The 25,757-nt window shown below is 51.4% G+C and overlaps 2 protein-coding genes across 2 annotated transcripts; one reads left to right on the forward strand and one right to left on the reverse strand.

Annotated features, from left to right (window-relative positions):
• Positions 1–6,634: 6,634 nt before the first annotated feature.
• On the forward strand, positions 6,635–16,761 carry Tmie (transmembrane inner ear). Its single transcript, XM_008830536.2, has 4 exons — positions 6,635–7,190; positions 10,927–11,044; positions 14,189–14,338; positions 15,615–16,761. The coding sequence occupies exons 1-4, from the start codon at positions 7,095–7,097 to the stop codon at positions 15,719–15,721; spliced, it is 471 nt and encodes a 156-aa protein (XP_008828758.1). The 5' UTR covers positions 6,635–7,094; the 3' UTR covers positions 15,722–16,761.
• A 722-nt stretch (positions 16,762–17,483) lies between these two features.
• Positions 17,484–23,911, reverse strand: Prss50 (serine protease 50). The gene is made up of 6 exons (XM_008830865.1): positions 23,743–23,911; positions 23,488–23,673; positions 20,852–21,014; positions 19,743–20,026; positions 18,599–18,765; positions 17,484–18,184 (listed from the first exon to the last, which is right to left on the reverse strand). The coding sequence occupies exons 1-6, from the start codon at positions 23,909–23,911 to the stop codon at positions 17,948–17,950; spliced, it is 1,206 nt and encodes a 401-aa protein (XP_008829087.1). The 3' UTR covers positions 17,484–17,947.
• Between the last annotated feature and the right edge of the window lie 1,846 nt (positions 23,912–25,757).

Below are 25,757 nucleotides of genomic sequence, written 5' to 3' on the forward strand. Positions count from 1 at the left end.
CTGGAGTACAGCCTGAGGCTGGCCAGTTTCCTGTGCCAAGGCCTTCGACCCTGGAAAGACTGGAACAGGCCTAGTTCCAGACAGACCTCCTAGATGGAGGAGGGGCCTTGGTTCAAACCTGTAACAAAGAGGCTTGCTGTCCTGCTCCCCTTTTGGCCAGCAAACCAGTCACCCAGAACTTCCGGTGGCATCCAGGCTCTGGGAGCTGCCCATCCTCACTGAGCATCTAACCTTTCCAAGCCTGAGAAAATGGGGAAGAAGCCTAGTGTAGAGACAGCTGTAAAAGAGAGTAAGGATGGTCCACCTGCCCCCTACCCAAGACTCAGCCTCCATCTACCCTGCTAGGAGGAAGAGAGACTTCCAAGAAGGCATAACTCTGTTGCTGGGTTCTGCCAACCTCAGTAGCCCTGGATCCCTTAGGTTGTCATTTGGTGAGGGCTCAAGTTCTGCCAAGCTGCCCTATAGTGCCAGGCTTGGAGGGTTGGCTGCCTTGAGCCCCTGCCTTGGGTGACACTGCCTGTGTGTCCCCCACCCCAGCCCAACATTACTCTGCTCTTGGGTCTCCATCCTCAAAAGCCCTTCCCCAGCCACTTCCCTTCCCACCTGGCCAAGACCTGTCCTATCTCTAGCTACCTCTTTCCAGCCTTTTTCTTTTTAGGTAGATACATTCATTACAGGTGTGTGTGTGTGTGTGTGTGTGTGTGTGTGTGTGTGTGTGTGTGTGTGTGTGAGATTTGTGTGTATGTATCCAAGTGCATGTGTATACATATGTATTTGCATCCATGAGAAGTCTAGAGTTAAGATAGCCTTGGCTATCTTTCCTCAGGTGCTGACTACTTTTATATTTCTTTTCTGACACAGTGTCTCTCATTGGCCTGGAGCTAATTGAGTAAGCTAGACTGACTAGTGAGAGAGCTCATCTGCCTGTCTCTACTTCCCTGGGGATGGGATTACAAGTGTGCACCACCACACCCAGCTTTTTCACTTGGGTTCTGGGGGTGGAACTCAGGTCCTCATATTTATAAGGCAAGCACTTGCCAGAACTATCACTCCAGTGCTTTCTAGATTACCTCCCCCTGTGCTTCCTGCTACCTGAGGGATCTTAATGTCCTAGAGGCTTACTACTCTGCCCTAGCCCACTGCCTGTTCCCTTCTGGAAGGCAGGGCAGGGTCATGAGCTGGACAGTCAGCCCTTTCCCTCTCTGGGCCTCAGTTTCTTCATGTGTACATGTATCTGAAAGGAAGCAGTACTGCCGGCACTCCAACAGGAAGGGAGGGGCTGTATCAGCCTTCTTCCCAGATGTGACAGCTGTTCAGTCTCATCGACAAGGATTGAGCTCTGCTGGGAATCAGTCTTCCCTGCCCACTGAGCTACCTCACAGGTATTGCCATTCCCTGCTTTATTATCTGCCAAATGAGGCAAGATCTTCCAGTTAGTCCTTGGCTGGGGACTAGACAGGGCCTCGGCACCCCTGGCAGTGCCCAAAGGACAATCTCCACCGGATTCGCCAGCCTCGGTCCCTGGCAGTGCAGTGCTCCTGCCTCAGTTCCCCACAGATATGCACATGCCCTGCACATACATGCAGTTCCACAAGGGAGGAATGTGGCAGTCTGTGCACTCACCTGGGCCAGATGTGACCTCCACTGCTGTGCTTCACAGCTCCACAGTGTCAGCCCTGTTCATGGGCACTTATGCATCCATCTACAAGGACACAGAGGGGCAGACAAAATGCAATGTACTCCCATGCACACCATTGTCTTGGTACACAAACACAAGTTCATGCACTTGAGCTATTCTAGGCTGGGCCTAGGGCCAGCAAGTTCAGAGACAGCCAGCACCCAGCATACCCTGGCTGCTGTGTCACTAAAGCCAGGCTATCTAACTCCCACCCCCACCTCAGGCTAAGTCCATGATGGCCAGGATCCCAGCCTTGCTCTGTGACTGGGGATGGGGGATGTTCCTATTCACTACTCCTCAGCTTCTCCAAAGCTAAGCCTAGAGTTCCATCATCTCGGGCTCCAGGAGAGAAGTAACATGGGGTCTCCTGGCCACTACTCACGTCTCTGCCCATAGCTTCCAGCCCAGAGGCCCAGGAGATTAGACTAGCTCCCTTCAGGAAACCCACAAGACCTAAAAATAGTGCAGGAGGAACAAGTTGTATTGAGCACGCCAATACTCATGCCTCCATGCAAGGAGGGGGTGCTGTTTTCCCGGGAGCCAGAGACCCCCTACCCTAGTCTTGACGGACCCAGCTGAGGTAGGGGGAGGAACATGGGGATGTCAACAGGCTTGGTACAAAGTAGCAATACTACTAAAGACTGGGCAGAGCCCTGGATCAGAGGCAGAAGACTGAGTCAGAGGCTGCAGTTCCTGTGACCTGAGGCCAAGCACAACTCCTCTCTGGGATTTATCCTTCACAAGAAAGCAGAGCAGGGCTGACATGATGGATCAGCTAGTAAAGGCACTTTCTTGCTGTATAAGCCTGGCAACTAGAGTTCAATCCTGGGAACCCACGTAAAGGTGAAAGGAGAGAAACTACTCTACAAAGTTGTCTTCTGACCTCCACACATGTGCTGTGGCACACACTATCCCCTACACACGTATCATGCACACTAACAAGGCACACACAATACATAAATATTTATTTTATTTTATTTTTATTTTATGTGTATGAGTGTTTTGCCTGCATGTACATAAGTGAACCACATGTGTGAAATACCTGAGGAGTCCAGAAGAGGGTGTTGGTTCTCCCTGAACTGGAGTTAAGGATGGGTGTTAGCCACCTTGTGGGTGCTGGGAACTGAACCTGGGTCCTCTGGAAGAACAGTAAGTGCTCTTAACCCCTGAGCTATCTCTTCAGCACCATAGTAATTACATTTTTTATTTTTACTTTTATTTTATGTATATGAGCGTATTGCCTGAATGGATGTAAGTGCACCCATACCATGCATGAGAGCCCCTGGAACTGGAGTTACACATGGTCCTTAGCTGACATGTGGGTGCTGGGAATTGAACCCGAGTCTTCTGCAAGAGTAGCCAGTGTTCTTAACTGCTGAGCCATCTCTCCAGCCCTGTAAATAAATCTTAACAAAACAGCCAGGAGTGGTGGTGTAGCAGAGGCAGGCAGATTGCTGTGAGATCTGGGCCAGCCTGGGATGATCTACATAGGTACAGACCAGCTGAGACTATAGGGAGACCCTGTCTCAAACCAACCAACCAACAAACAAAAGAATAAAACATAAGAAAACAGGGGAAACCCAGCTGGGCATGGTGACGCAGACCTTTAATCCCAGCACTTGGGAGGCAGAGGCAGGCGGATCTCTGTGAGTTCGAGGCCAGCCTGGTCTACATAGCAAGTTCCAGGACAGCTGGGGCTACAGGGAGACCCTGTCTCAAAAAGACCAAAAAAAACCAAAAAACAAAAAACAAACAAAAAAACCAAAACAAACAAAAAACAAAGACAAAAGAAAACAGGGGAAACCAAAGTCACAGCAAAGGCCAACTATCAATCCAAAATGTAAGTTTCACTTCTTGGAGAATTGGAAACCCCTGATCTAACAACAGAGTATTGACCGAATAAGATATTGCTCTGTTTTTATTCAGTGTACTATGTACATACAGCCTTGAACAATGACAATCTATAAAGACAAACATTACAATGGCTTATCACATGCAGGCACTACCTGCTGTCATCACACCTATTTTACAGGTAAGGGTTGGTGTTCAGAGATGGTAAGTAATCTGCCTGATGGTTTACAGCAGTCAGTTTGATCATGTCCCAGAATATGTAGTGTAGATTAAGCTTTTGTGATTGTTGTTTGTTTTTTGAGATCTTTTGTAGTTAGGCTGGATTTGAACTCCTGATCCTCCTGTCTCTACCTCCCAAGTGCTGAGATATGTTTCAGATATTATGAAACATAAAGCTACAAATTTACAAGAAACATTATTTGAAAGTTACAACCATCTGTAACTCCAGTTCCAGGGGAATCTGACACTATCTTCTGACCTCTATGGGCACTGCACAACATGGGTACACTTACACACATACAGGAAATACACTCATACAAATAAAATAATAAGTAAAATATTTAAAAAATAAAAAACTTTTAAAAAGTAGTTAAATTTTTGTGCTAATTATATTTTGTCAATTTTGAATAACCCCTTTCAACTTTAAAACAATGTATTATTTTATGTGTATGAGTGTATTGCCTGCGTGAAGGTTAAATGTACCAGAGTCATGCAGTACCCACAGAGGTCAGAAGAGGGCATCAGATCCCCTGGAACTGGAGTTATAGATGGTTGTTAGCTGCCATGTGGGTACTGGGAATTGCTGCAAGAGCAGCCAGTGCTCTTAACTGCTGAACCATCTCTTCAGCCCACCCTTTTCAACTTTTGCCATTTTCAGAGGGCCAAAAAAGAAATTTAAATAAGTTTTCAAAAACTATTTCTTTTTTTTTTGGTCTTTTTGTGACAGAGTCTCCCTGTAGCCCCAGCTGGCCTGGAACTCACCATGTAAAACAGGTTGGCCTCGACCTCACAAAGATCCCCCTGCCTCTGCCTGAGTGCTGGGATTAAAGGCATGCAGCACCATGCCCAGCCCCTCAAATACAATTTCTTTTGTCTTGCTATGTCGAGCTAGCTGGCCCAGAAGTCACTGTGTAGACCAGGTTGGCCTTGAACTTGCAGTGATCCTCCTGCCTCTAGCTACTGAGTGCTGGATTATAAGTGTGTGCCACTGAGACCCAATCATCAAGTGGTATTTCTTGTAAAGTCATAAATTTTCACTTCTCAGGTTATTCAACTATAAAATTACACCAAGATTTTTGGGACATCCTGCTGTACTAAGCCAATTGGATTTTGAAGCCTGAATGTATAGTATTTTTTTCTCTCTTTCCGTGTGTGTGTGTGTGTGTGTGTGTGTGTGTGTGTGTGTACGTATATCATGAGAGGAGGTATCTAGGGAGCTTTGTTGGATCAAAAGACTTGGTTTCAAAGGATATGGAGCCATCAGCTCTGTTTAAGATCCTACAGAGGAGGATTGTGAGTCTGAGGTCAACCTGGGCTGCATAGCAAACACCCTGTCTCCAAACACTAGAGAGGGATGGGGGCAGTGATAGACCCTTGCAGAGAGATAGAACTCACAAGGAGTGGTGCCCTTTCAGGATAAAACAATAGTGCACATGTGGATTGTAGTTCCTTCAGGTTTCTTCACCAGGTTGGCCTGCTTCTTTCTTCCTTCCTTGATTTATTTTATGTTTGTTTATTTTTTCAGAGCCAGTAATTGAACCAGGCCTTCGCACATGCCAGGCAAGCGCTCTAATAGGGCTACAATTCTGGCTTGCCCTACTTCTTAGACAGAAAAGATGATAAACTTTAAACAGTAGCACCCCTCCCCTGGACTGAATAGCAAGCAGGAGCCGTGGGAGCAGCAGTGGGCTGTCATTATGCTAGAAAGGGCCAGCTCTCAGAGCCAACGTCCCTATGCCCTCCCCACTCCCCACCATCAGCCTTGTGGTGGGCATTGCCTCCTTGTTCCACAGGTCAGGAAAAAGAGGCAAAGAGGAGCAATGGTCTATACAGTGCCACAGTCAGCTTTACTTAATCCCAGCCTAGTCCTGCCTCCCTGACCCCATGTCCTGAGAGTGACTCCCTCTGGGTATCAATGTGGTTTTCTTAGCCTGACAGTGGCTAAGACTCAAACAAGTCAGAGACAGAGTCTCTGCTAATGCCTTGAGTTTAGATGCATGGGGTGGGGTGAGTATTTGGGTTTTTGTTGTTGTTTTGTGGGTTTGGGTTGTTTCATTTATTTTTTGGCTTGCTTGCTTTGAATGAGATAACTCCCAGACTTTGCCATCCACTATTGAGTGTGTCCTTAATGGGCCTCCTGGGCCTGGGCCGCTTGTCCTTTTCCAGCAACTACAGTTTTCCTGCCTGCCTTGTCCTCAGCAGACCCTGAGGGGCAGCTGGCCCTCTACTCCCTGCTGAGGCCCACCTCAATCCTTGTCAAGACCAGAGCCTCAGAGGTCCAGTTTGAGGGCCTTGCTGAAGGGTCTCCACACACACACAGCCTGGGTTGGACTCCACTGGTGCCCTTCATGACAGAAGTTGCTGGGCTTTTTCTCCCAGCACTCAGTAGGCAGATGATGGAAGAGGGAGGGAGGGAGAGAAGGGGAGGGAGATGGATGGACCAAGGAGTCTCCCAGCTCCACCTGCCCCACTCTCCACTAAGGCCTCAGCTCTCCCTCAGGTCTCCAGAGCTGCTCAGAAACTCAAAGTTCACCACCAGGGTCAGGCCCACAGGTCTGTGTGGGGCCAACTGCAGTGACAGGCTATAGCAGAAACGGAAGGTCGGAAAATGGCCCTGTAGCCCTTCCATGTTGTCCTGTGATGCAGAAGATACTGGCTCCTGCTGGAACCTTCCACAGTACCAACATCTGGCCGGCTCTAACTATGCCATCCGGGGTTCTCCATTCCCCTTCTTCAGCTCTGGTGTCCAGGGTGACCAGAGCTGCCTCTGGGCAGGAAGCCAGCCCAGAAAGCCTAGGACATCCCTCAGCGACTGTCACCATGGCAACATGCCCGGTCTGCCTCCTCCCCCCAACCCAAGTCCAATACAATTTTTTTTTTTTTCTAAACTCAGGACGTCAAATGGGAAGGGCCTCTAGATCAGCCCATTCCAGCTCCTCCCCTAATTCCAAGTAGAGAAACTGAGGCCTGAGTAGGGAAGGGAGGGGGGAAAATCTGTTAAGGACCAGTCTCAATCTGTCCCTTTCTCCCTCCCTGCTCTCCCTGCTTTGGTGTCCTTGGGAGGTCTGAAGTCGGATCGCCCAGAGGGGGCCTCCCACCCCTACTCCCACCCCAACCCCACCACCCCCACCAGCACCCCAGCAGAGATGGCGCAGGTGGCGCCCCAGGAACCTGACACCCACGATGAATAAATGATGCGGGCTCAAACGCTGGTGACCAGAACTCACCGCCGCCGCCGCCACCACCATCACCAGTCGCCCGTGGCCAGGAGCCATCACCTGGCAGCCCTGTTCATCAACCCCTCGGCCCCCGCGACCCGCAGCCAGGCCCGCGGCGCTGGGCGGACATGGCTGGATGGCGGCGAGGCGTGGGGCGGCTCTGGGCTCTGGGCGGCGCCGTGCTGGGGGCTTGCCTGGCCCGGGTCGCAGCGCAGCTGGTGGAGGTGAGGCTCCGCATGGCGGAGGGCACTGGGTGCTGGCGCCGTCCAGGCAGGGGGCCGCGGAGAGGGGAGGGGGACTGGCCATAGCCTTTCTTCTTGTCTTGGGATGCATGACCTCACGGGGTGACACAGCCCCTTGCTCTTTGACTCTTAGGGTCCCTGGTCTGGTGGCAGGACACAACCTCTGACTGGTGGTGGAGACCCACCCTGACCTCAAGGATTCTCAGTCTGTTGGAGGGTGGGGCACAGCCTTGCCCTGTGTAATGAGGGGCACAGTCCTGTTACCCAGTCTTTGTTCTCCTGGGGTATGGGAGCATGCTTAGCCCTTGCCTTCCTTGACCTCTAGTGAAATGAGGGAGATTTGGACCTGAACTTAAGTATGCTGGAGGACCTGACCTCTGTCTGCACAGATTCTCCAGAGCCCCTGCCTAATGCAGGACTCAGGGAATGGGGGGATCCAACTGGGTTCTAGTGATATCCGGAGTTCTGGAAGGTTTCTGAGTAGAAGCATGGTGACTTGTTCAGGTTTAGAAGAATAAATGAGGACACAGAGTGGGAGAGTAGGAGGAGAGAGCCCAGTAACCAGCAGGTGAAGATGGGTGGGCCAAGCTGGCCAGAGCCTGTCTGGGTCCACTTGCAACTGCTCTGGTTCTCTGCTACATGTCCCTGGGACCTCCTGCCTTCTGGAGCTGAAGGCAGGATAGAGAAGTTTCAAGAGCCAAGGCCAGGGAGAAGTTGAGAGTGGAGCCTTGGCAGATAGGGCAAAATGGAGGCCTGAGGGGCAGCTGCCAAGGGACAGCCACACTCAGAGAGTTCTGAGGGGACCATATCCTTGAACTGGAGGGTCTGAGGAGGATATGGGGACATAGCTCTGTACTCCTGGGTAGTGTGTCCTTTCTGCTACTGACCAGGAAGGAGTGTGTTCAAGAGACTGATGGAGTCAAGTGTCAGTTCCAGTGCTCTGTAAGGGAAGCCAGGCTGGCTTGAGCCCCATGGAGCATATTTAAGCCTCTCACCAATTGCTCTGAGGCCCCTGTGCAGAAACTGAACTGGCCTGGGAGTAGTCCATAAGGCTAGGGAAATGGTCAAGTCAGCTTTGAGGCAAGGGTTTTCCCACTCCTAGGAATCCATCTTCTGGCTCAGCAAAGGAAATTTCATTTGGAGTTCATCTGCCTATAGGCCAACAAGGCCTAGTCTTCCCAGAGAAGCACTAGAAAGATGGACAGGGCTGGAATCCATGTCACCTCCGGCCCAAACACTGCGGTATCCCTTTCCTCTAGGCTATGGCTCTGAAGGAGGCAGGACTCCCAAACTATAGAATTCTCACCCCTAGCAGGGCCCACCAAGGAGATGTCTGGCTGGTTCCTGTTCCCCTCCACCCTAGAGCCAGGCTTGAGAGATAAGGCCCAGCTCTACCCACATCAAGGCTGGGGCAAGAGTGTGTACAAGAGTATGCTTAGCTGCCTTGGCTCAGATTCCAGGAACCTTATTCTAACCCTCAAGGTCTTCTAGTCATGCACCGAGCCCAACCAACACACTGTTCATGAGCCTGTGCTCCAGCTACAAATATACCCTCTACCCATATCCACATGCCATGTGCCTGCCTCCAAAGGGTTTTCTGATACATCCAGGGGATGATGCTGATAAGTGGCATGTTTTTGCCAGTTTTGTCATCAGGTTGGGTAAAGAGCTTCCAGAGACTCCTAAAACTACTCCACTCCAAATACAGGGAGCGAAACTGAGGTCCAGAGAAAAGAGCTAGGAGTCATGCACCAATCCAGGGCTCAGCATCTCTGGTTTGCCTATCATAGGCTGATGATCCCCTCTGAATGCCACTTGACCCCATAGGTGGCAGTTTTTAGGCAAGGAAGTATTTGGTTCTCAATAGGTGCCCATCCATGTTTATGGATCATGTATGATTGTCAGGGCAGGAGAGGGTTTGAGTAACAAGTGGCCTTTCCCAAGCAGCCCAAGGGATTCTTCAAGCCTGTCTTTGATGGGTCATTCAGGGGACAACGTATTATACGATGACTCCCTCTGAACACCCCCCCCACACACACACATACACTTTTGCCCCTCAGCCAAACTTGCTGACAGAGACAAGATCATATCCTTTTCTGGTCAGAACAGGTCTTGCACACATTCTACAGGGCATAGCCATGTCCCTTAGACACTCATGTCCCCTCAAAATACCCAGGGCAGGCTGAGAACGTAGCTCGGGTGGCAGAGTGCTTGTCCAGTACACACAAAGCCCTGGGTTCGATCTCCAGCACCGCATAAATCAGGTGAGGCGGCACATACCTGTAATCCCAGCACTCAAGGGATAGGAGCAGGAAGATGAAAAGTTGAAGGTCATCCTCAGTTACACAGGGAGTCAGAGGCCAACTTGGCTACGAGATACTAGCTCCAAAAAAGTTTTAAATTTAAATATAATAAAAACAAACAAAAAAACACAGAGAGATGGCTCAGTGGTTAATAGCCATTTGCTGTACTTGTAGAAGCCCTGGGCTCCATTCCCAACATTCATATGACAGCTCACAACTGTCTGTAACTCCAGCTCCAGGGGATATGACACTCTCTTCTGGCCTCCATGGACACCTGGCATGTACGTGGTATACATGCATACATGAAGGAAGAACACTTACACACATAAAATAAAAACAAATCAATCTTTAAAAACCCACCTAGGCCACACTGGGTCTTTAATCCCAGCACTCAGGAGGCAGAGGCAGGAAGATCTCTGTGAGTTCAAGGCCAGCCTAGTCTACATAGTGAGTTACAGGCCAGCTGGGGCTACAGGGAGACTCTGTCTCAAAAGACTCCCCCCAACCCCCCTTGCAAAAACCCCACCTAGAATAAGATTGTATCTCCTAAACACCCAGATTACTGGTATGTCCCTTCAAGACACCCAAGGTGGGGCCACACATGGCCCCTCATTCCCCTGGGTATGATCGTATTCTCTAGAAACTCAAGGCAAGATAACAGCCCTTTCATGCCCTGGAGAAGGACCATTTCCCCTTAGACCCAGGGCATTGCTGAGCCTGCTAGAAACCCAGGGTATAATGATGTCCCTAAGCCACACGCCCACCCCCTCCAACCCACCCTCCCTTTGGCTCAGGGTTGCTACAACTGCAGTTACACATTTGGCCACCTGGTGGCGCTGCATTACTATTTTTCTAGGCCTGTCCTGCCAGGACTCTGGCCTAGCCTTCTTGGTGGTGTGGCTATCAGTGAGGAAAGAGACTGTATGAGGTCACCTGTGTTAGGAAGGTCCTGGCCAGGTAGCCTAGCAGTAGATGAGATGAGAGATGAGGTGGGAGATTAGAGCAAAGCCAGTCTACAGGGGCAGCAAATGGGGCCAGTGAAACAGGCCTTATCTTTGTCTCTGGCCTTGGTCCTGAGACCCCATCTATGTGGGGCCCTGGACTGAAAGGCAGGAGCTGCCCAAGGGGTGCTGACCTAGGTGGGTCAGGCTGTCCACATTTGCCCCTCTGGGTCTTTATTTCCCCAAGTGCCAACTACTCTTCCAATCCAAGTCCCTGGTGCCATGATCTGTGACATTGATCGTTGCTTTTGCTCTAAATCTGGAACTTTCTGAGGTCTAGGATGTTGGTTGTGAATGCCTGAAACAGTTGGGGCTGGGAGATTCTAAAATGCGTGGGCTGAGTGTTGCTAACCCCATCTCAACCTTCTGGCCTCTGCCTGGTTCACTTATGCTCCTCTCTCTTCTGACCCATAGCCCAGCACCGCCCCGCCCAAGCCCAAGCCGCCCCCTCTGACCAAGGAGACGGTGGTGTTCTGGGATATGCGCCTGTGGCACGTGGTGGGCATCTTTTCACTCTTCGTGCTGTGCATCAGTGAGTAGCCACTCCCTACCCTCTCCACCTCACCACAGGAGGAGCATAGTGCCCCCAGAACCCTCAGCCCCTTCAGCACCACCCCTTGAGTTCATAGCAGCAATTCCGGGCAGTACAAGTAGGCCAGGCACCCACAGGAGGCCCGCCGTGGTTTCTGGCACCTCCTCACCCTCACAAAGTCCCTGTGGAAGACTGACGGGCCAGTGGTGACCCAAAGATTTCTGCTGGACCCAGGGAGGCAGCCACATGGCAATTATGGTAATTACAGGGGACTCCACCGAATCGAGGACATGTCATCTTTCCATATGGCTGGCCTCCTGATGGTTTTCTTGTAGTTTGGCCAGTTTAAAAAGTCCACACCCAGGGGCCCCAGCAAGGCCACCCTCCACCAGAGGCTCCCCAGACACCTAGCAGATGTGGCTCCCAGGCCTGGAACCCTGGCTCCTCAAAAGCCATTTTCCAGAAATGACTCACACTCACTTCCTTTCAAAGCAGGGGGCCTGTTCCTCTCCTGGGGTCTGGAGTCCTATTCCTGCAAAAAGGCAGCCAAGTGGGCTTGGTGTGCACCCTTCCACTGCCCCTCTCAATGTGGAGTTAAGGGAACAGAAAGATACATGAAAGGCAGGCCAGGTAGGAGAGAGTACCAGAGTACAGAGCAAGTGCAGAGTGGGTAGGTAATAAAGGGAAAGGAAAGCGATTGCACCTACAAAGGCCCACAGAGGAGGGAGCCTCTGAGTTGTAGACCAGAGGGAAGCAAGCTGGAAAGACTCCAGACAGAGGGACCAGAAGCTAAGAGGAAACCAGTCTCCACGTCAGGTCTCAGAGAAACCTGTGGGCCATTGCCAAAATGCACCCTGAAGGGGGCGGGCTGCTAAAATGACATTTAAATTCTAGTGGGAGCTTTCCCAGGAGATCCCCAGAGTGCTGGGTGGTCACAGTGAAACCATCCAGATGTGGAGGTCTCCTAGGATGACATCTGATTTGTACGTTCTTCTCTTCACACTTAATGTGACCTCCAGATAGAAAACACCCCCTTCCTCCCAGATCTAAGACTGTGTTGCCAGTTGAGGCCTAGAAAGAGTCAGGTAGCTTAGTGAAGGCCCCATAGAGAGATGTCTCCACAGCTGGAGCCCAGGGATCCTGAGGGAGATGACCCCTGGCACCAAGAGGCAAGGTTGGAAAGAACTGTCTCGAGAAGCCCAAGAGCAGCCAAGGGAGCAACTTTGGGGTATCCCAGAGGGTAGGGGGCAGGAACCTATCAGCATTGCCCAGACTCTGCTCCAGCCAAATAGTGGAGGTGCCTGGAGCTACATCAGAAATTTGCAGAGTCTGTCTCAAAGAGGTATTTTGGACATCAAGTGCCCAGAGCATCCCCTACCCCTAACCTAGTCTTCTAGAGGGGGAAAGGCTGGAACCAAAGGCCCCTGAACAGCAGGTCAGCACTGGTTACCTTCCATCTCACAGCTGCTCAGAGCAGGGGCTGGGAAAATCGCTTCTCTGCTTCCCAGAATGCTTAGGCTCAGGCAGCTGTTTCATGGAATATTATACCAAGAACCCCTCAGAGATAGTAGATGGGGCTGGATGAAGAGCCTCTGGGAGTCTCCTGCATCCCCTGGACTGGTATCCCAAGCCCTTGCCTGGCCTTGCAACTTGACTCAAAGCCCTTAGTTTTTCATTTTCTTTAGAGCAGCAGTGTGAGCCCTGCTCTGACTGCCAATAGCTGCCTGTTCAGCTTTTTCTGAAGCCCCGGCCTCCCAGGACATGGCACCAACCTGAATGGGACCTGAGCAGGCAGGGTCCTGAGGAATGTCCAGTGGGATGACTAGGAAAGGTGCTCAAGCCAGTGGAGTTGGAGAAGGAGGACAGCCTTGGGTCTCAAGCATGTGGGGGTCCGGGAAAGATCAGAGTAGAGCTCTTTGGATAAGAAAAGTCCACTGTTGACTCAGGCCTAACCGCAGAGGTATGATCAGAACCACAATTTGGGGCCCTAATATAGTAAGCCTTTGTCCCCTGGCATATGCGTGGATGCTGGTGGCTCCCCAATCTATTCAAATGTTCAGGAATCAAATCCTGTTCCCAGCAGTGGAGGCTTTTGGACCATTTTATCCATGCATCCATTCATCCATCAGCCATCCATCCTTCCATCCATCCATCCATCCACTGCTTCTCTGAATATCTATCTGGGTGAGACAAGTAAAAAATATTTAACTCAAGAGGCCTTGCCTTGAGTAAACAAGATGGCCCCATCCTACCTAGGTCTGATCCATTTCTCCAAAGTAGCCCTGACTTGTCATGCCTGGGCCCTTCTGCCCTTCAGTAGCCTGCCAGGAAGTTCTGTCTGGTCATTTGATTTATAGTAGGAATCAGCCTCATCCCCTCCCCTAGGGCTGGGGCCACAGTGGTCAGACTGTGGGGACCTAGAAAAATAAACTCAGCCTAGCCAGGTCCTGGCAGCTTCAACCTGCCCTTCCCATCACTAGACAGGCCAGGTCCAGGTTCTGGCTCAACTGGCGTGGGTGCAACTGCCCTTGGCCGGAAAACCACTCCAAGAATAACTCCTTTGAAGGCAAATGCTCCAGGACAGGGTCTGTGTCCTGTCACTGGTTCCTTCTCCAGCTAGAGGACCCAGGCTTGTTCTCAGATAGGCTGAGAACACAACTACATCCTCAGGTATCTGAGGCAGCTCTGGCTCTGCTCTCAGGAGATGGAGCAGGAATCCTAGGGTGTCCTGAAGTACCTAGGAACCTGGGTCAGAAGCACAGGATGGCTCTGGGAAGCCAAGGCTAGAGTCATACCTCAAACCTTTACTTTAACCTCCTCTGGTACTTAGTGTGATCAGAAAGACCCTCAGACCAGGACTGGCAATATAATTTATGGGTCCAGTACAAATGAAGATATCAGGCTTCATGTTCAGGTTACTAAGAATTTGACAGTAAAGCATTATGCTAAGCACAGGTCATATACAAGTGTATGAGGTCAGTTTCACTCAGGAGGTCACCTAGGAATTTTGTAGATGTTAAGCCTCCAGTCTGGCCAAAGTATCTTATGAGCGACATGCCTAAGTAAACGGGAAAACCTGATGTCTGGGTACTCCTAAGATGGCTGAGACCTACCCCAGCCAAACCCGCTCTGACATCCCTACAGTTATCATTCTGTGCTGTGTCTTCAACTGCCGTGTGCCACGGACACGGAAAGAGATCGAGGCTCGGTACCTACAGCGAAAGGCTGCCAAGATGTACACGGACAAGCTGGAGACTGTGCCTCCCCTTAATGAGCTCACAGAAATCCCTGGAGGTGAGTAGTTCCAGTTCCACCCTAGCCAGCACTGGACTCTGCGACTGGCTAGTTCCCCAGTCCTACTGTCCCAGTTCACCCTGTCCCTGCCCTCTACCTGTACACAGTCCAGAGAGGGGAAAGGGCCCTATCTCAGGAGACCCGAGCACAGAAACTGGTCAGAGCCAGGAAACTAAAATGGGAGTTTATTTTCTAGTAGAAAAAGCTTGTAGGGGCAGGGGAAGATGGCTCAGTCTATAAGATGTTTGGTGCCCAAACATGAGGACATTTTTGTATCCCCAGCACCCACATAAAAAAGCCAGGCATGATGGAACACACTTGCAACCCTAGCACTGGGGAGGTGGACAGAAGGATCCATGAATTTGCTGGCCCATTAATCTTGCTACAGTGTTCAGTAAGAGACCTTGTCTCAAAAAATAAATAAATAAATAAAATAAGATGGGTGGCTGGAGAGATGGCTCAGCAGTATTCACTGCTCCTCCAGAAGACCTCAGTTTGATTCCAGCACTAGAGTTGGGTGACTCACAGCTACCTGTAACTCCATCTTCTAGGAATCCAATGCCTCTGGCCTCTGCAGGTACTGCACTCACATGCACATATACAGACACACACATCCACATAATTAAAAATAAATCTGAAGAGATGGCTCAGCAGTTAAGAGCACTGGCTGCCCTCAAAGAGGACTCTGGTTCAGTTCCCAACACCCACATGTCAGCTAATAATCTTCTGTAACTCCAGTTCCAGGGAATACAATGCCCTTTTCTAACCTCTGCAGGCATTGCACACACAGGTGCACTTACATACATGCAGGCAATACACTCATACGCATAAAATAATAAAATTTTTTTTGGTCTTTTTGAGACAGGGTCTCCCTGTAGCCCCAGCTGTCCTGGAACTCACTATGTAGACCAGGCTGGCCTTGAACTCACAGAGATCCGCCTGCCTCTGCCTCCCAAGTGCTGGGACTACAGGCGTGCGCCTCCACGCCTGGCTAAATAAAATATTTTCTAAAAATTAAAAAACTGAAAAAATAAGATGGAGAGCAGTAGAAGACACCAGCCAACCTCTGGCTTCTAGACGCATGCCCACATTCACCCTCACATGTGTAAATACACAGACACAATACAGACACACACGTAGAGAAAAATCAAATAAAAAAGAAACACTTGAAAGATAGAAAGATGGAAAGGGCAGGGTGAGGGGGTCTGGCCCCTTGAGGTCACCAGGCCCTGAGCTGGTCTCACCTCTGTGGTTGACCTCTTCCCCTTATCCACAGAGGACAAGAAGAAGAAGAAGAAGAAGAAGGAGAGCGTGGACACAGTGGCCATCAAGGTAGAAGAGGATGAGAAGAATGAAGCAAAGAAGAAGAAAGGAGAGAAATGAGGAAAGAGGTGGCACATGGGGTGGGCAGGCCCTGAAGCCCAAGCTCAGCCCAGGATCCAGGCATCAGAACTCCGTGTTCATACATGGACCACAGAGGCTGTGGTCAGAGGCAATGCCAAGGTCATGGCCCTTTCCTCATGGCCCCAAATCGGCACTGACAAGACTTCCCAGGTATCCGGGCTTCTCAGGCTGGACTCTGACATCATCCATACAGGCACTTTCCTCGGGCCACTGTCCCTCTGCAGATGCAGAGTGGCCTTAAACTCCTCTCTCCTGTCTCACTCTTTCTACAGAGGTAGAGGTGGCTATGAAGGAATCAGGGATGGGAGGTGTCAGATGTCAGGACTGAATGGGTTGAGTGTGAGCCCATGAACTTGGAGAGGGGGCTAATGGGGGAACTTACAAAATGAGAGATTCTCTGACATAGCCAGACAGCAGCCCTAGTGGCAAGGAGATTGCCCCAAAGCTTGGCAGGTGGGGCCCCAGAAGCAGGAGAGTCTCTGACCCAGCAAATGACAAACTCTAAAAACAAGATCACAGTGTGATGGGGCTGGGGCTGCTGGGAAGCTGATGGGAGACTGGTGAGAGGCCCAGGGGCTAGAGGCTTCCAGCTCAGGGACGGGGGCTTGCAAGATACAGAGAACTGAAGCCAGTGGGTCGAGGGAGCAGGCCTGGGCCTCCACAAGGGAATCAAGAGATACTTTAGAAGCCAAGGGGCACCTCAGGCTGTTGTGGTGGTCTTTTCTATGGTTGGGGCTCTAGGGGCAAGAGACACAGTCAGCTTTCCACCTGCTAATATAGCAGCATACAACATCTGTCGTGTCCCCTACTCAAAGAAGCATCTCTTCCCAGAAGACAAGGACTCAAATGTCACTGGGTTGGGGGAGACCTGACTCTGTAGGGAAAAGGAACGCAGAGGGGATCCCAACATCAGACTCAGGTTCTCAGACCAGAGTTGTGGATGGAGAAGACAGCTGGAAAAACAGCCTGTGGAGATCCGTAAATAAAGCTGAGTGCCTCCTCAGTTCCTGGATATAAAACTGCCTCTTGAGATGACTCTTGTCCCTTGTCCCACCCCCAACACTTTATCAGTCTGCAAAGGATTCCAGGGAAGGTGACACAGCAATTAATAATAATAAGTGGACTGGACCAGCCTGAAGTTCTCTCCCTGACTCCTGTCCCAGCCTGAATTGAGGTGAGACAAAAACAAACAAAAGTAGCCTGGAGGCTGAAAGGCAGCTGCAGCTACCCCATCCCACCAGGCAGTCTTGGGAGAAGCTAATAAGGCCACCTTGAACTCTCCTCCCCTCTACCCATGCTCTCCATAGGCCTCCAATGGTTTGAGCCTGATACTGGGAACTCACAGGAGTCATCTGGCTCCTGATCTGGACCCGGATCATCATCCTTCTAGGAGCATGCCAGGCTCACATGATGAAGAGCACTGAGGGGACACAGACCACAGAAAGCCCTGTCATGGATTTAGATGCCTGATATCTTCCCTCAGGGTCCAGGGCTTCTTGGCAAAGGTCATTCTCCCCAGACAGGCCAAACCCCACCCTCACCCCCACCCCCACCCCCACCCCCATGGGACAAGGCAGTGGAAGTTCAGAGAGACATGGGCCACTCCAGCTCCTGCAGAGCAGAAGCTAGGGAAGCCTGGGGGGAGGTTGTCTGCCAGACCTCTGACCTGAAGTCTGCATTAACCCTTTATGGACTCGTGCACCTGAGTCTCCAGGTTAGAAGATAGAGTTAGGAGGTCAAAGTATTCTATGGATCTTTGGAGCAATATACTGGTACGTTCCAGCCACCAGCCACAAGGTAATCAAGACCAATGAGAGCCCAAGTCCCACTCAAGGCTTGCAAAAAAAAAAAAAACCCAAATCAGTCCACGTCTGGAGTCCCAGCAGCCTCAGCTTCAGCCTGGGTAGTACATTCTAGGCCATCATCTGACTCCCCATTGCCCCTTCACACCCCCTCCACTTTCTTAGGAGCACGCTAAACTTTGAAAGGCTTTACACTTTTTAGTATAAATACCCAGAGTCCCTTACCCACCCCCAATGGATATACCAGTTGCCTACTAGAGCAGACCCAGGAAGAAGACAACATAGGAAAAAGAAGTGTTTAATCTTTGCTAGTTTCTGCTGTGTAAGGGCCACAGAACAGCATTCAGAAGGAGGAGGAGAAGAAGAGACCTGGTACAGGGATGCACCAGGGACACAAGCAGTGTCACGGTGCAACCAGAAGGCTGAGGGGCAGAAGGAAAGCCAGGAGCAGGATCCTGGATGGGACCGGGATGGCCAGGGGCTCCCCACTGAGCTGATCCCAGATCCAAGGCTGGTAGGATGAAACTTGCAGGAAAATGAGTGGGGCCTCACTCTTCTTGCAGCCTGCACCCCAGCTCATCATTCCCGCCAGGTACCATGTGCCATGCGAAGAGCAGACCAGGGGCTCACCAGTTATCTCCTGTGAAGAGGGAGGAAGTAAAAAGGTTCAGGAAGGCCAAGCGAGGTCTGAGGGGGGGACATGACCCAGATCAAGGAGCCAGCCTAGGTGTTGACCACCAGGTCCTTACCATAGCTCCCCAGTGTAAATATAGCTGAGAGAGGCCCCTGTCCCAATGTACCCTCCTCAAAAAGTACTCCCCCTTCTACCTTACCTTCCTTCTTATGCCGCTCACCTCCATCCATCATCTCTATCCAATTCCCATCTCTCTTTCCAATCTCCACATCAAACCTGTGTCTTCATCTGCCCTCTCCCCTCCCCTTCCCCACTTATCTATTCCATCCCCCCTCTCCTCTCCATAGCCCTCAACTCTGCCTCTGGCAGCCCTCCACCTCTTGTCTGTGGGGTAAATGAGTAAGACTTGGAGGTGCTCACATAGCAGAATTGCTCCCTGTTGCCGTCTGAGGCACATATCATCTGAGAATTGATGATGCGAACCAGAGAGGGGATTTTGGAGAACCTGTGATAGAACTGCTCACACTTCTTGCTGTTCAGGATGGTGACTTCCTTCTCCTGAAGGGTCCGGAACTGTGGCCACATGCCTGTGGGACAGGTCCCCATGGGTTAGCCATTGGTTGCAGCTCCTCAACCTACGCCCTCACCAGCTCTCTCTCTACCTTCCTTACCTCTCCACCCTCCAGTCTCTTTTGTGTGCCCCATAGCAGCCATTGAGCTCCTTTAGCCAGCACCTCCCAAGGGTAACCTCATACAGAGGCACTAGAGTGGACATCCCACCTCAACCTCTTGGCTCTGTTAGTCCTTGCCCAAGTGCCTGCAAGGGCAAAGCCCTCATCTTTTTAAAGCCATCCCTAGGGGCCTCTTCCCTACCAAACTTCCTAAATCCACCCTCCACCACTATCCTCAATCCCACCTCCACTGTGTCTGAGCTCTTGGGAGACAGGAAACTTCTGACCATTTCTAGATAGGCCACAGAATGGGCTGTTTGGGGATAAATTGGCTCCTTAAGGACAGAGAGAAGGGCATCTTTCTCGCACATTGATAGCTCCCTAAAGCTGGACATTCCCAGAGACCATCAGAAAAATGATCCCCTTGGATGAGCATGAGAGGACATGCCTGTCTTGAGGGCCTTTGCTTCTGCATTGCAATGACAAGGGAATGAAGGCCACTGAAGGGAGGAGGGCCTTGAGTGACCCCCAACCTCCAGATACAGACGGCCTCCAAGTGGGGTCTTCTGGGGATCATTTTATAGACACAAGAACTCACTCTAGGGTTATATATGAATGACAAGGTATTGTTCTGAGAACTTCCTGCCTTCAGGAAAGTTCTGCTTACATATGCTGGCTTGATTCTGAGGCAATAATGGTCCCTGAGGGCCCAAGTGACCATAGCAGTTCACTGCTGAGACCCTCAAAGGGTCTTCAGAGATGAAGAACCAAGAGGAAGGTTCCTGGCCCCTTAAAGAAGATGCTCCATGAAGGTCCATCCTTGGGTCACTGAGGCTCACATCCAAATCCTCTCTCCCATTGTGCACCCGAGGGGGAAGGGGTCTCTGACTCACCATTAACCTTGGGATATCCCCAGCCTGTCACAGTGCAGAGAGAGCTGTCATCTACCACATACTCCAGGCCAGGCAGACAGATGGGCCACACATATTTGCTGTACTTGAGCCCTTGCTGGAGCTTGAGGAGGCAAATATCATTGGCCCGGCCAACCCAGGACCAGTACCGCCGGGGCTGATACTTGCGGTTTATGATGATCTCGAGCACTGGCATGTCGGAGCTAGTTATCGCCGTCTGGTTAATCCATGGACTCCCCACCCTTACTGTATAGTTAACATGCTGCCTAGGGGAACCATGAGGGGGTCTGCCATCAGCTCTAGGCTCCTGCCTCAGCCCCCACTCCACTGTGGCCCTCTGAGCAATTCCAGGCAGGCCACACCCCCTCCTCCTGTTCCTTATGATAGAGCCCTGCACACACACTTCGTGGTCCTTTCCATTTTACGGAGGAGGAAAACAGACTCAGAGAAGACCTGTGGCCTGCTGAGGGACGCACAGCTAGGAAGTGGTAGAGCCAGAATCTGAACTCTGTTTCCTCGAGTGAGACTCTGGGCTTTTACTATGTTGCACCATGACAGGTAACAGAGGGCCTGTATAATTATCCATGGCCTGGATTTCAAGCCACCATTCCTGGCCCCTGAAGTCATTATGTTGTCCCTTAGGCCAACATGGAATATGTCTCCACTGGTCAGTCCTTAAGGACAACACAGATGGACTGCCAGGTACTCTCGGGCCCTAGAACATCAATATACCCAGAGCCAGAAACCATTGATTGACAGGAGTAAGTGGGAGCAAAGGGGGTGGAGTGAAAGACCTCCTCTTCCAATAGAGAGAAGGCCTCTGAGCCTCTGTTCCCTATCTATGAAATGACTGCACAGGTCTGAAAGGCAGGGCAAAGGGCAAAGGGTGGGCACATGCCAAAGGCTGAGTCCCAGGAAGGAATCTATAAGACAAAACCCTCACCTGCTCAGAGTAAGGGTAAGGCTGGGACCAGGTCTGTGGGCTCTGCATAGGACATAATTGCTACCAATAAATAGGTCATCTGGAAAGGTGACTGGGCCCCTAGCACTCCAAATGCCTTTCCACCCACCCCTCTTGGGCCCCAACTCACTGGGTCAGGCAGTGGGCCACAGTCAGCACCCACTGGGAGGCAATAAGGGTTCCAGCACAGATGTGTGTGCCATTAGCCTGCACACTGACCATCCATGGCCACCGCCGAGTCATGGCCTCTGGATCCCTGAGGGTAGGGTCTGACTCATGAGAGAAGCCGCAGGCTAAGGAGGAAGGAAGGAGTTTGATGAGGGTGGGCTTACCCAGCTGCATCTTGTGACCCTGTCCCCACCCTTACCCCTACCACCAGCCTGTCCAGCACTGACCTCTGTCCACCCTGCTCCTCCTTTTTTGTTTGTCACTATGGAATGATGGCACTCATATGTGGACATCTCCAGCTGCAGAGGAGCCTCAGCACTGCCCAGGTACCCCTCTCCCTGTTCCCACAGCTTGGGCTCTAGAGCACCCCAATAATCAGCCTAGTGTACCCCTCAGCTCCAGCCAGACCCTTCACAAACTAGTCCATATGTCCATCTGCTTCAACCTTCACTGTGTCCTCCACTTCAGCCAAGGTGGACCCCACTCTGTTCTCTGGGAATCCACTCTTACGATTCATGGAGAGAGAGACAGATGACCCAGCAATAAAGCAGGCCATGTGTGGGAACAGGCATATCCCAAGGAGGGAAGGGAAGCTACAAATGCCACAGAAGTCGCTCAGCCTCTTTGGGGGATCAGGAATATACAGACTTAAGCTACATCACACACCTTCCTGCCAAAAGCTAAGTGTCTGTGATATCAAGTGTCCATGAGAATTCTAGCCAGAATGCTCACTCCTGAAGGTGAGAGTGCCACCAACTGCAGCTACTTTAAGAAGATGCCAATATCCAGCTTCCTGGGTAGGTCCACACAAGTGTTTCCTAACAAATCAATAGACTGTGAAATTAAGAAAGTGAGCATGCCCAGCTGCTTGCTTATTTATTTATTTATTTATTTATTTATTTATTTATTTATTTATTTTTATTTAATTGTGCTTGGGATGGAACTCAGGGCCTGGTGCACGATCTACCTTACCTACAATGTGTGTGTGTGTGTGTGTGTGTGTGTGTGTGTGTGTGTGTGTGTGTGCGCGCGCGCGCATGTGTGTGTGCGCGCGCAATCGTGTGCTCATGCAGAGACCAGAGGAGGATTTGGGGTATCCTGCTCCATTGCGCTCCACTTTATTCCCTTGAGACAGGGCCTTTCACTAAATCTGTAGCTAGCCTGGCAACCAGCAAGGCCCAATAATCCTCCTGTCTCTGTCCCACCCCACAGAGAACCACAGCACTGCAGTGCCAGAGTTACAGGCACATGGGACTATGCCTGGCTTTTCATATATGTTCTGGAGATTTGAACTCAGGTCCTCATGCTTGAGTGGCAAGAGCTCTTACCCACTCAGCCATCTCCCCAGCCTACCGCAACAGTGTTTTAAGAAACATTTTTAGGATTTCTTTTTATTGTATGTGTGTTTGCCTGCACATGTGAACTTAGTGCCTGAGAAGGCCAGGAGAGGGCATCAGATTCTCTGGGACTGGAGTTACAGACAGTTGTGAGTCATCATATGGGTTGTGGGAACTGAACCCAGATCCCCTGAAAGAGCAACAAGTGCTCTTAATCGCTGAGCCATTGCTTCAGCCCCTGAATACCTTTTAAGAATTCTGTGGGGGGAGGTGGGGCTGGAGAGATGGCTCAGTGGTTAAGAGCACTTACTGCTTTTCCACAGGACCCACGTTTGGTTCCCAGCACCCACAGGGTGGCTAACAACTATCTGTAACTCCAGTTCCAGGGGATCTGATGCCCTCTTCTGATCTCTGCAGGCACTAGGGGCCCACATGGTGCACTTACATGCATGCAGGCAGTACACTCACACACATAAAATAAAAAAATTTAAAGATATTCAGAGCTGGATGTGGTGGCATACACCTTTAATCCCAGCACTGTGGATCTCTGTGAGTTTGAGGTCAGCCTGTTCTACATAGTGAGTTCAAAGCTAGCCAGGGCTACATAGTGAGACCCTGTCTCAAACAAAAAGATATTCAGCTAAGAGACAACCAGCATGCACATGCACTACTGCATGGTCCTCTGGGAGACTTTCTGAGGCGGTTAAAGAAAATGCACCAAATCCAGGGATAATAACTGTTTCCCACATGGGTCTTGGATACAGACCACTGCTTAAATGAAGGTATACAGGTGTACCCTGGAGACATCACAGGAAGGCTCACAAAGCTGTGTGTGTAGGAGGAAGGTTCTGGACTGGGACCCTGGTCCAGAGTGGACCAGGTCAAGGGCAGGCCTGCTGACGGCATGCAGCTGAGCAACAGTCACCTGAAAGATGCCAGCTCTGGGCACCCCCTCTGCCCTCCTGGCTCTGGCTTTCCTGGTTCTCTATCTACCTCAAAAGCATGGAAGGCCTGTGAGTACAAGACCCCTAGTCTGACCCTGCCAAGGCGGGACCAAGCCCACAGTCCAAACATCTGTACAAGGACGGTCCCATCCCTCTCCACTCCTCCCAGGGGCTTGCTCCCTTGGTCTTTCTACCCCCACCCCACTCCACTCCCCGGGACCACAACTCAAGACCACTCCCCACCCCCGCCCAGCAGACGGCGGGCGACAACTCAAGACCACCCCCCACCCCCCGCCCAACAGACGGCGGGTGCTCACAGAGGACTTTGCTGGACTTGGTAGACGTCCCTGGGGTCGACATCTGTGCAGCTGTGCTCTTCGAAGTGCTGGCCTGCCTGGGGAGGCGAGGCCTGCCTGAGGGACAGGTGGCTCTGGGGGCACAGGAGACTCCGGGGACTTCCGGCGTTGACAGCACCCCCCGGGCTTCGCCTGCAGCCAAGTAGCCTGAGGGAGGTCACAAGGGGTCAGAGGCGCCCAGGCGGGGCCGGTCGGGGAGGGGCGGACGCGGCTCACCTGCCGGCAGACGAGGCAGGAGCAGCAGCAGCAGCAGCAGCACCAGCAGGAGGACAGTGAGGGTGCGGACGCGCGAGGACCCCGCGGGACGGGGGCCCTGCCCACGGGCTCGGGCCCTGCAGCAGCGTTCCATGGTGCCCCTGGGCTTCTCCTTGATGGCGCCCCGCATCGGTCGCCTGGGGCGGCTCTGGTGCCCAGCCCGCAGTGGCGCCTCCTAGCGGCCATTCGCGGACTGCTCCTGCCGTGTGGCGGGCAGGCAGGCCGGCGAGCATCACTAGGGCTCTCAGCCGGGGTCTGCCAGTCCCGTGGGCCCTTTCTTTCTCTCTAGCTTGAAGCACTTGCTGAGAGTCTCTGCCTCACCTCAGCAAGTGCCCAGGCCTCTCCTCACTGTCACCATCACCACCAGCAGCACCAAGAGGAAGACCAAACCCCACCCACCAATTCCTACTCCCCCCTGCGGACATCCATACCTTCCCCTGCTGACAGCCTTTGCTCCAAGGCACTGAAATTACGCAAATTAAGGTGTTGATTGGGGTCGGAAAGAGCACTGAGACAGGGTGGCAACCCTCCCGCCTCAGCCTTCCTAGTGCTGGGATGATAGAAGTGAGCCACCAAGCTCAGCTTCAAAAATGGTTCTTTAGAAATTTTTATTTGTGTGTGTGTGTGTGTGTGTGTGTGTGTGTGTGTGCACGCATGAGTGTTTGGTCTTCATGAAATAAGTGCACCATGTGTGTGCAATGCCAGAGGAGACCAGAGAGGGTGTGGCATCCCCTGGAACTGGAGTTATGGACAGTTGTAAGCCACCATTTGGATCCTCTGGAAGAGCAGCCAGGGCTCTTATCCTCTGAGACATCTCTCTGGCCCCTCAGCAATGGTTCCTAAAGGCTACAGCACTTTAAGCAACAATCTCTTCTCTGTTCCACCATGCCCTTGCTTTCTAGGTCTATTTGCAAAAGAAAGGTGGCTCAGGTAAAGTGTCACCCCTCCACAGAGGAGGAGTGATGGTATCCATCAGGCCACGGTAAAAGCAAGAAGTCACTGTGTTTGGCATTTGGTGAACATTCAAGGTGATCAGTGACATAGATGGCTAACACATTTAAAGAGGAGTCTAAGGGAATATACTAGAAGCTTTTGTGCTAGGATTTTGGAAACTTACAGCCTAATAAAAGACAAGTGAAAGTTGAATCAAGCCAAGACATTTCTCAGGAGAGATGCCTGAGCTGGTAATTTATGTACAAATCCCTGAAAGAACAAACTGCCTACTGCCTTTCTGATGCCCTGGGGGTGGGGGCTGGTGCTCTGAACCCCAGATTAACCAGGGCTAAAGGTCACTGATGGGGTTCATGAAGCAGCCCAGGAGCCCAGGGTACAGTCACTTCATACACATCCAAGCAGGCAGGCACCTGCCCCTGCATGAAAGGGAGAAGGAGCTGGGATCTGCAGACCCTCAGGGGTAGATGAAGGGGTTCCAGAAAACGGTTCATAGAGGCAAGTCTGTGATCCAGCCATTGAAAGTTTCTCAGAAGGAAGCCAGTCCTTACAGGAAGGCCCGAGGAAAAACTTTCCTCAGAGACCCAGAGGAGGGCGTTGGACCATGGGGCATGCTGGATTGCTGGGAACAATCCAGAACAGGGGCTTCAAGTCCCAATTAGCAAAAAGGGAGACTATAGCCAAAAAAAGGATCAATCTCCCAAGATCACACAACAAGCCTATGACAGAAACAAGCTAAGATTGTCAGAGTAGGCTCTGCTTGTGAGAATAGCTAGGTTTGGTGAAGGTAAGGGAGGTAGGTCTAAAGGGCTCTGGCCAAAGTCAAGAACATGACAACTTCAGTAGCTCAAAGTTTGAGAGCATCTTCATTGAATAACTAGGGAACAAAACCCACAGTGGGTCTAGGACCCTCCCCCAAAGTCCCTCTATCCTGATGTCCTGTGATGCCAGCAGTGTCCACTTCTGGGATGGAGCAGAGAGGAGGGAGAAGCAGACTCCGGGAGGGACCATTGTAGAAACACAGC

Source organism: Nannospalax galili, unplaced genomic scaffold, assembly GCF_000622305.1.
Source record: "Nannospalax galili isolate Female #2095 unplaced genomic scaffold, S.galili_v1.0 scaffold1050, whole genome shotgun sequence".
Lineage (NCBI taxonomy): Eukaryota > Metazoa > Chordata > Mammalia > Rodentia > Spalacidae > Nannospalax > Nannospalax galili.

Bases quoted from the DNA above. Each gene is read 5' to 3' on its own strand.
- Prss50 (XM_008830865.1), bottom strand. From the start codon at position 23,911: ATGCGGGGCGCCATCAAGGAGAAGCCCAGGGGCACCATGGAACGCTGC. The intron at 18,766-19,742 runs GTGAGTCAGAGA...CCTGTCCCACAG, and splicing joins GGGATATCCCAAGGTTAATG to GCATGTGGCCACAGTTCCGG. The intron at 18,185-18,598 runs GTGAGCACCTCC...CCCTCTTCACAG, and splicing joins ACAGGGAGCAATTCTGCTAT to GAGATAACTGGTGAGCCCCT.
- Tmie (XM_008830536.2), top strand. From the start codon at position 7,095: ATGGCTGGATGGCGGCGAGGCGTGGGGCGGCTCTGGGCTCTGGGCGGC. The intron at 7,191-10,926 runs GTGAGGCTCCGC...TCTGACCCATAG, and splicing joins TCGCAGCGCAGCTGGTGGAG to CCCAGCACCGCCCCGCCCAA. The intron at 11,045-14,188 runs GTGAGTAGCCAC...ACATCCCTACAG, and splicing joins ACTCTTCGTGCTGTGCATCA to TTATCATTCTGTGCTGTGTC.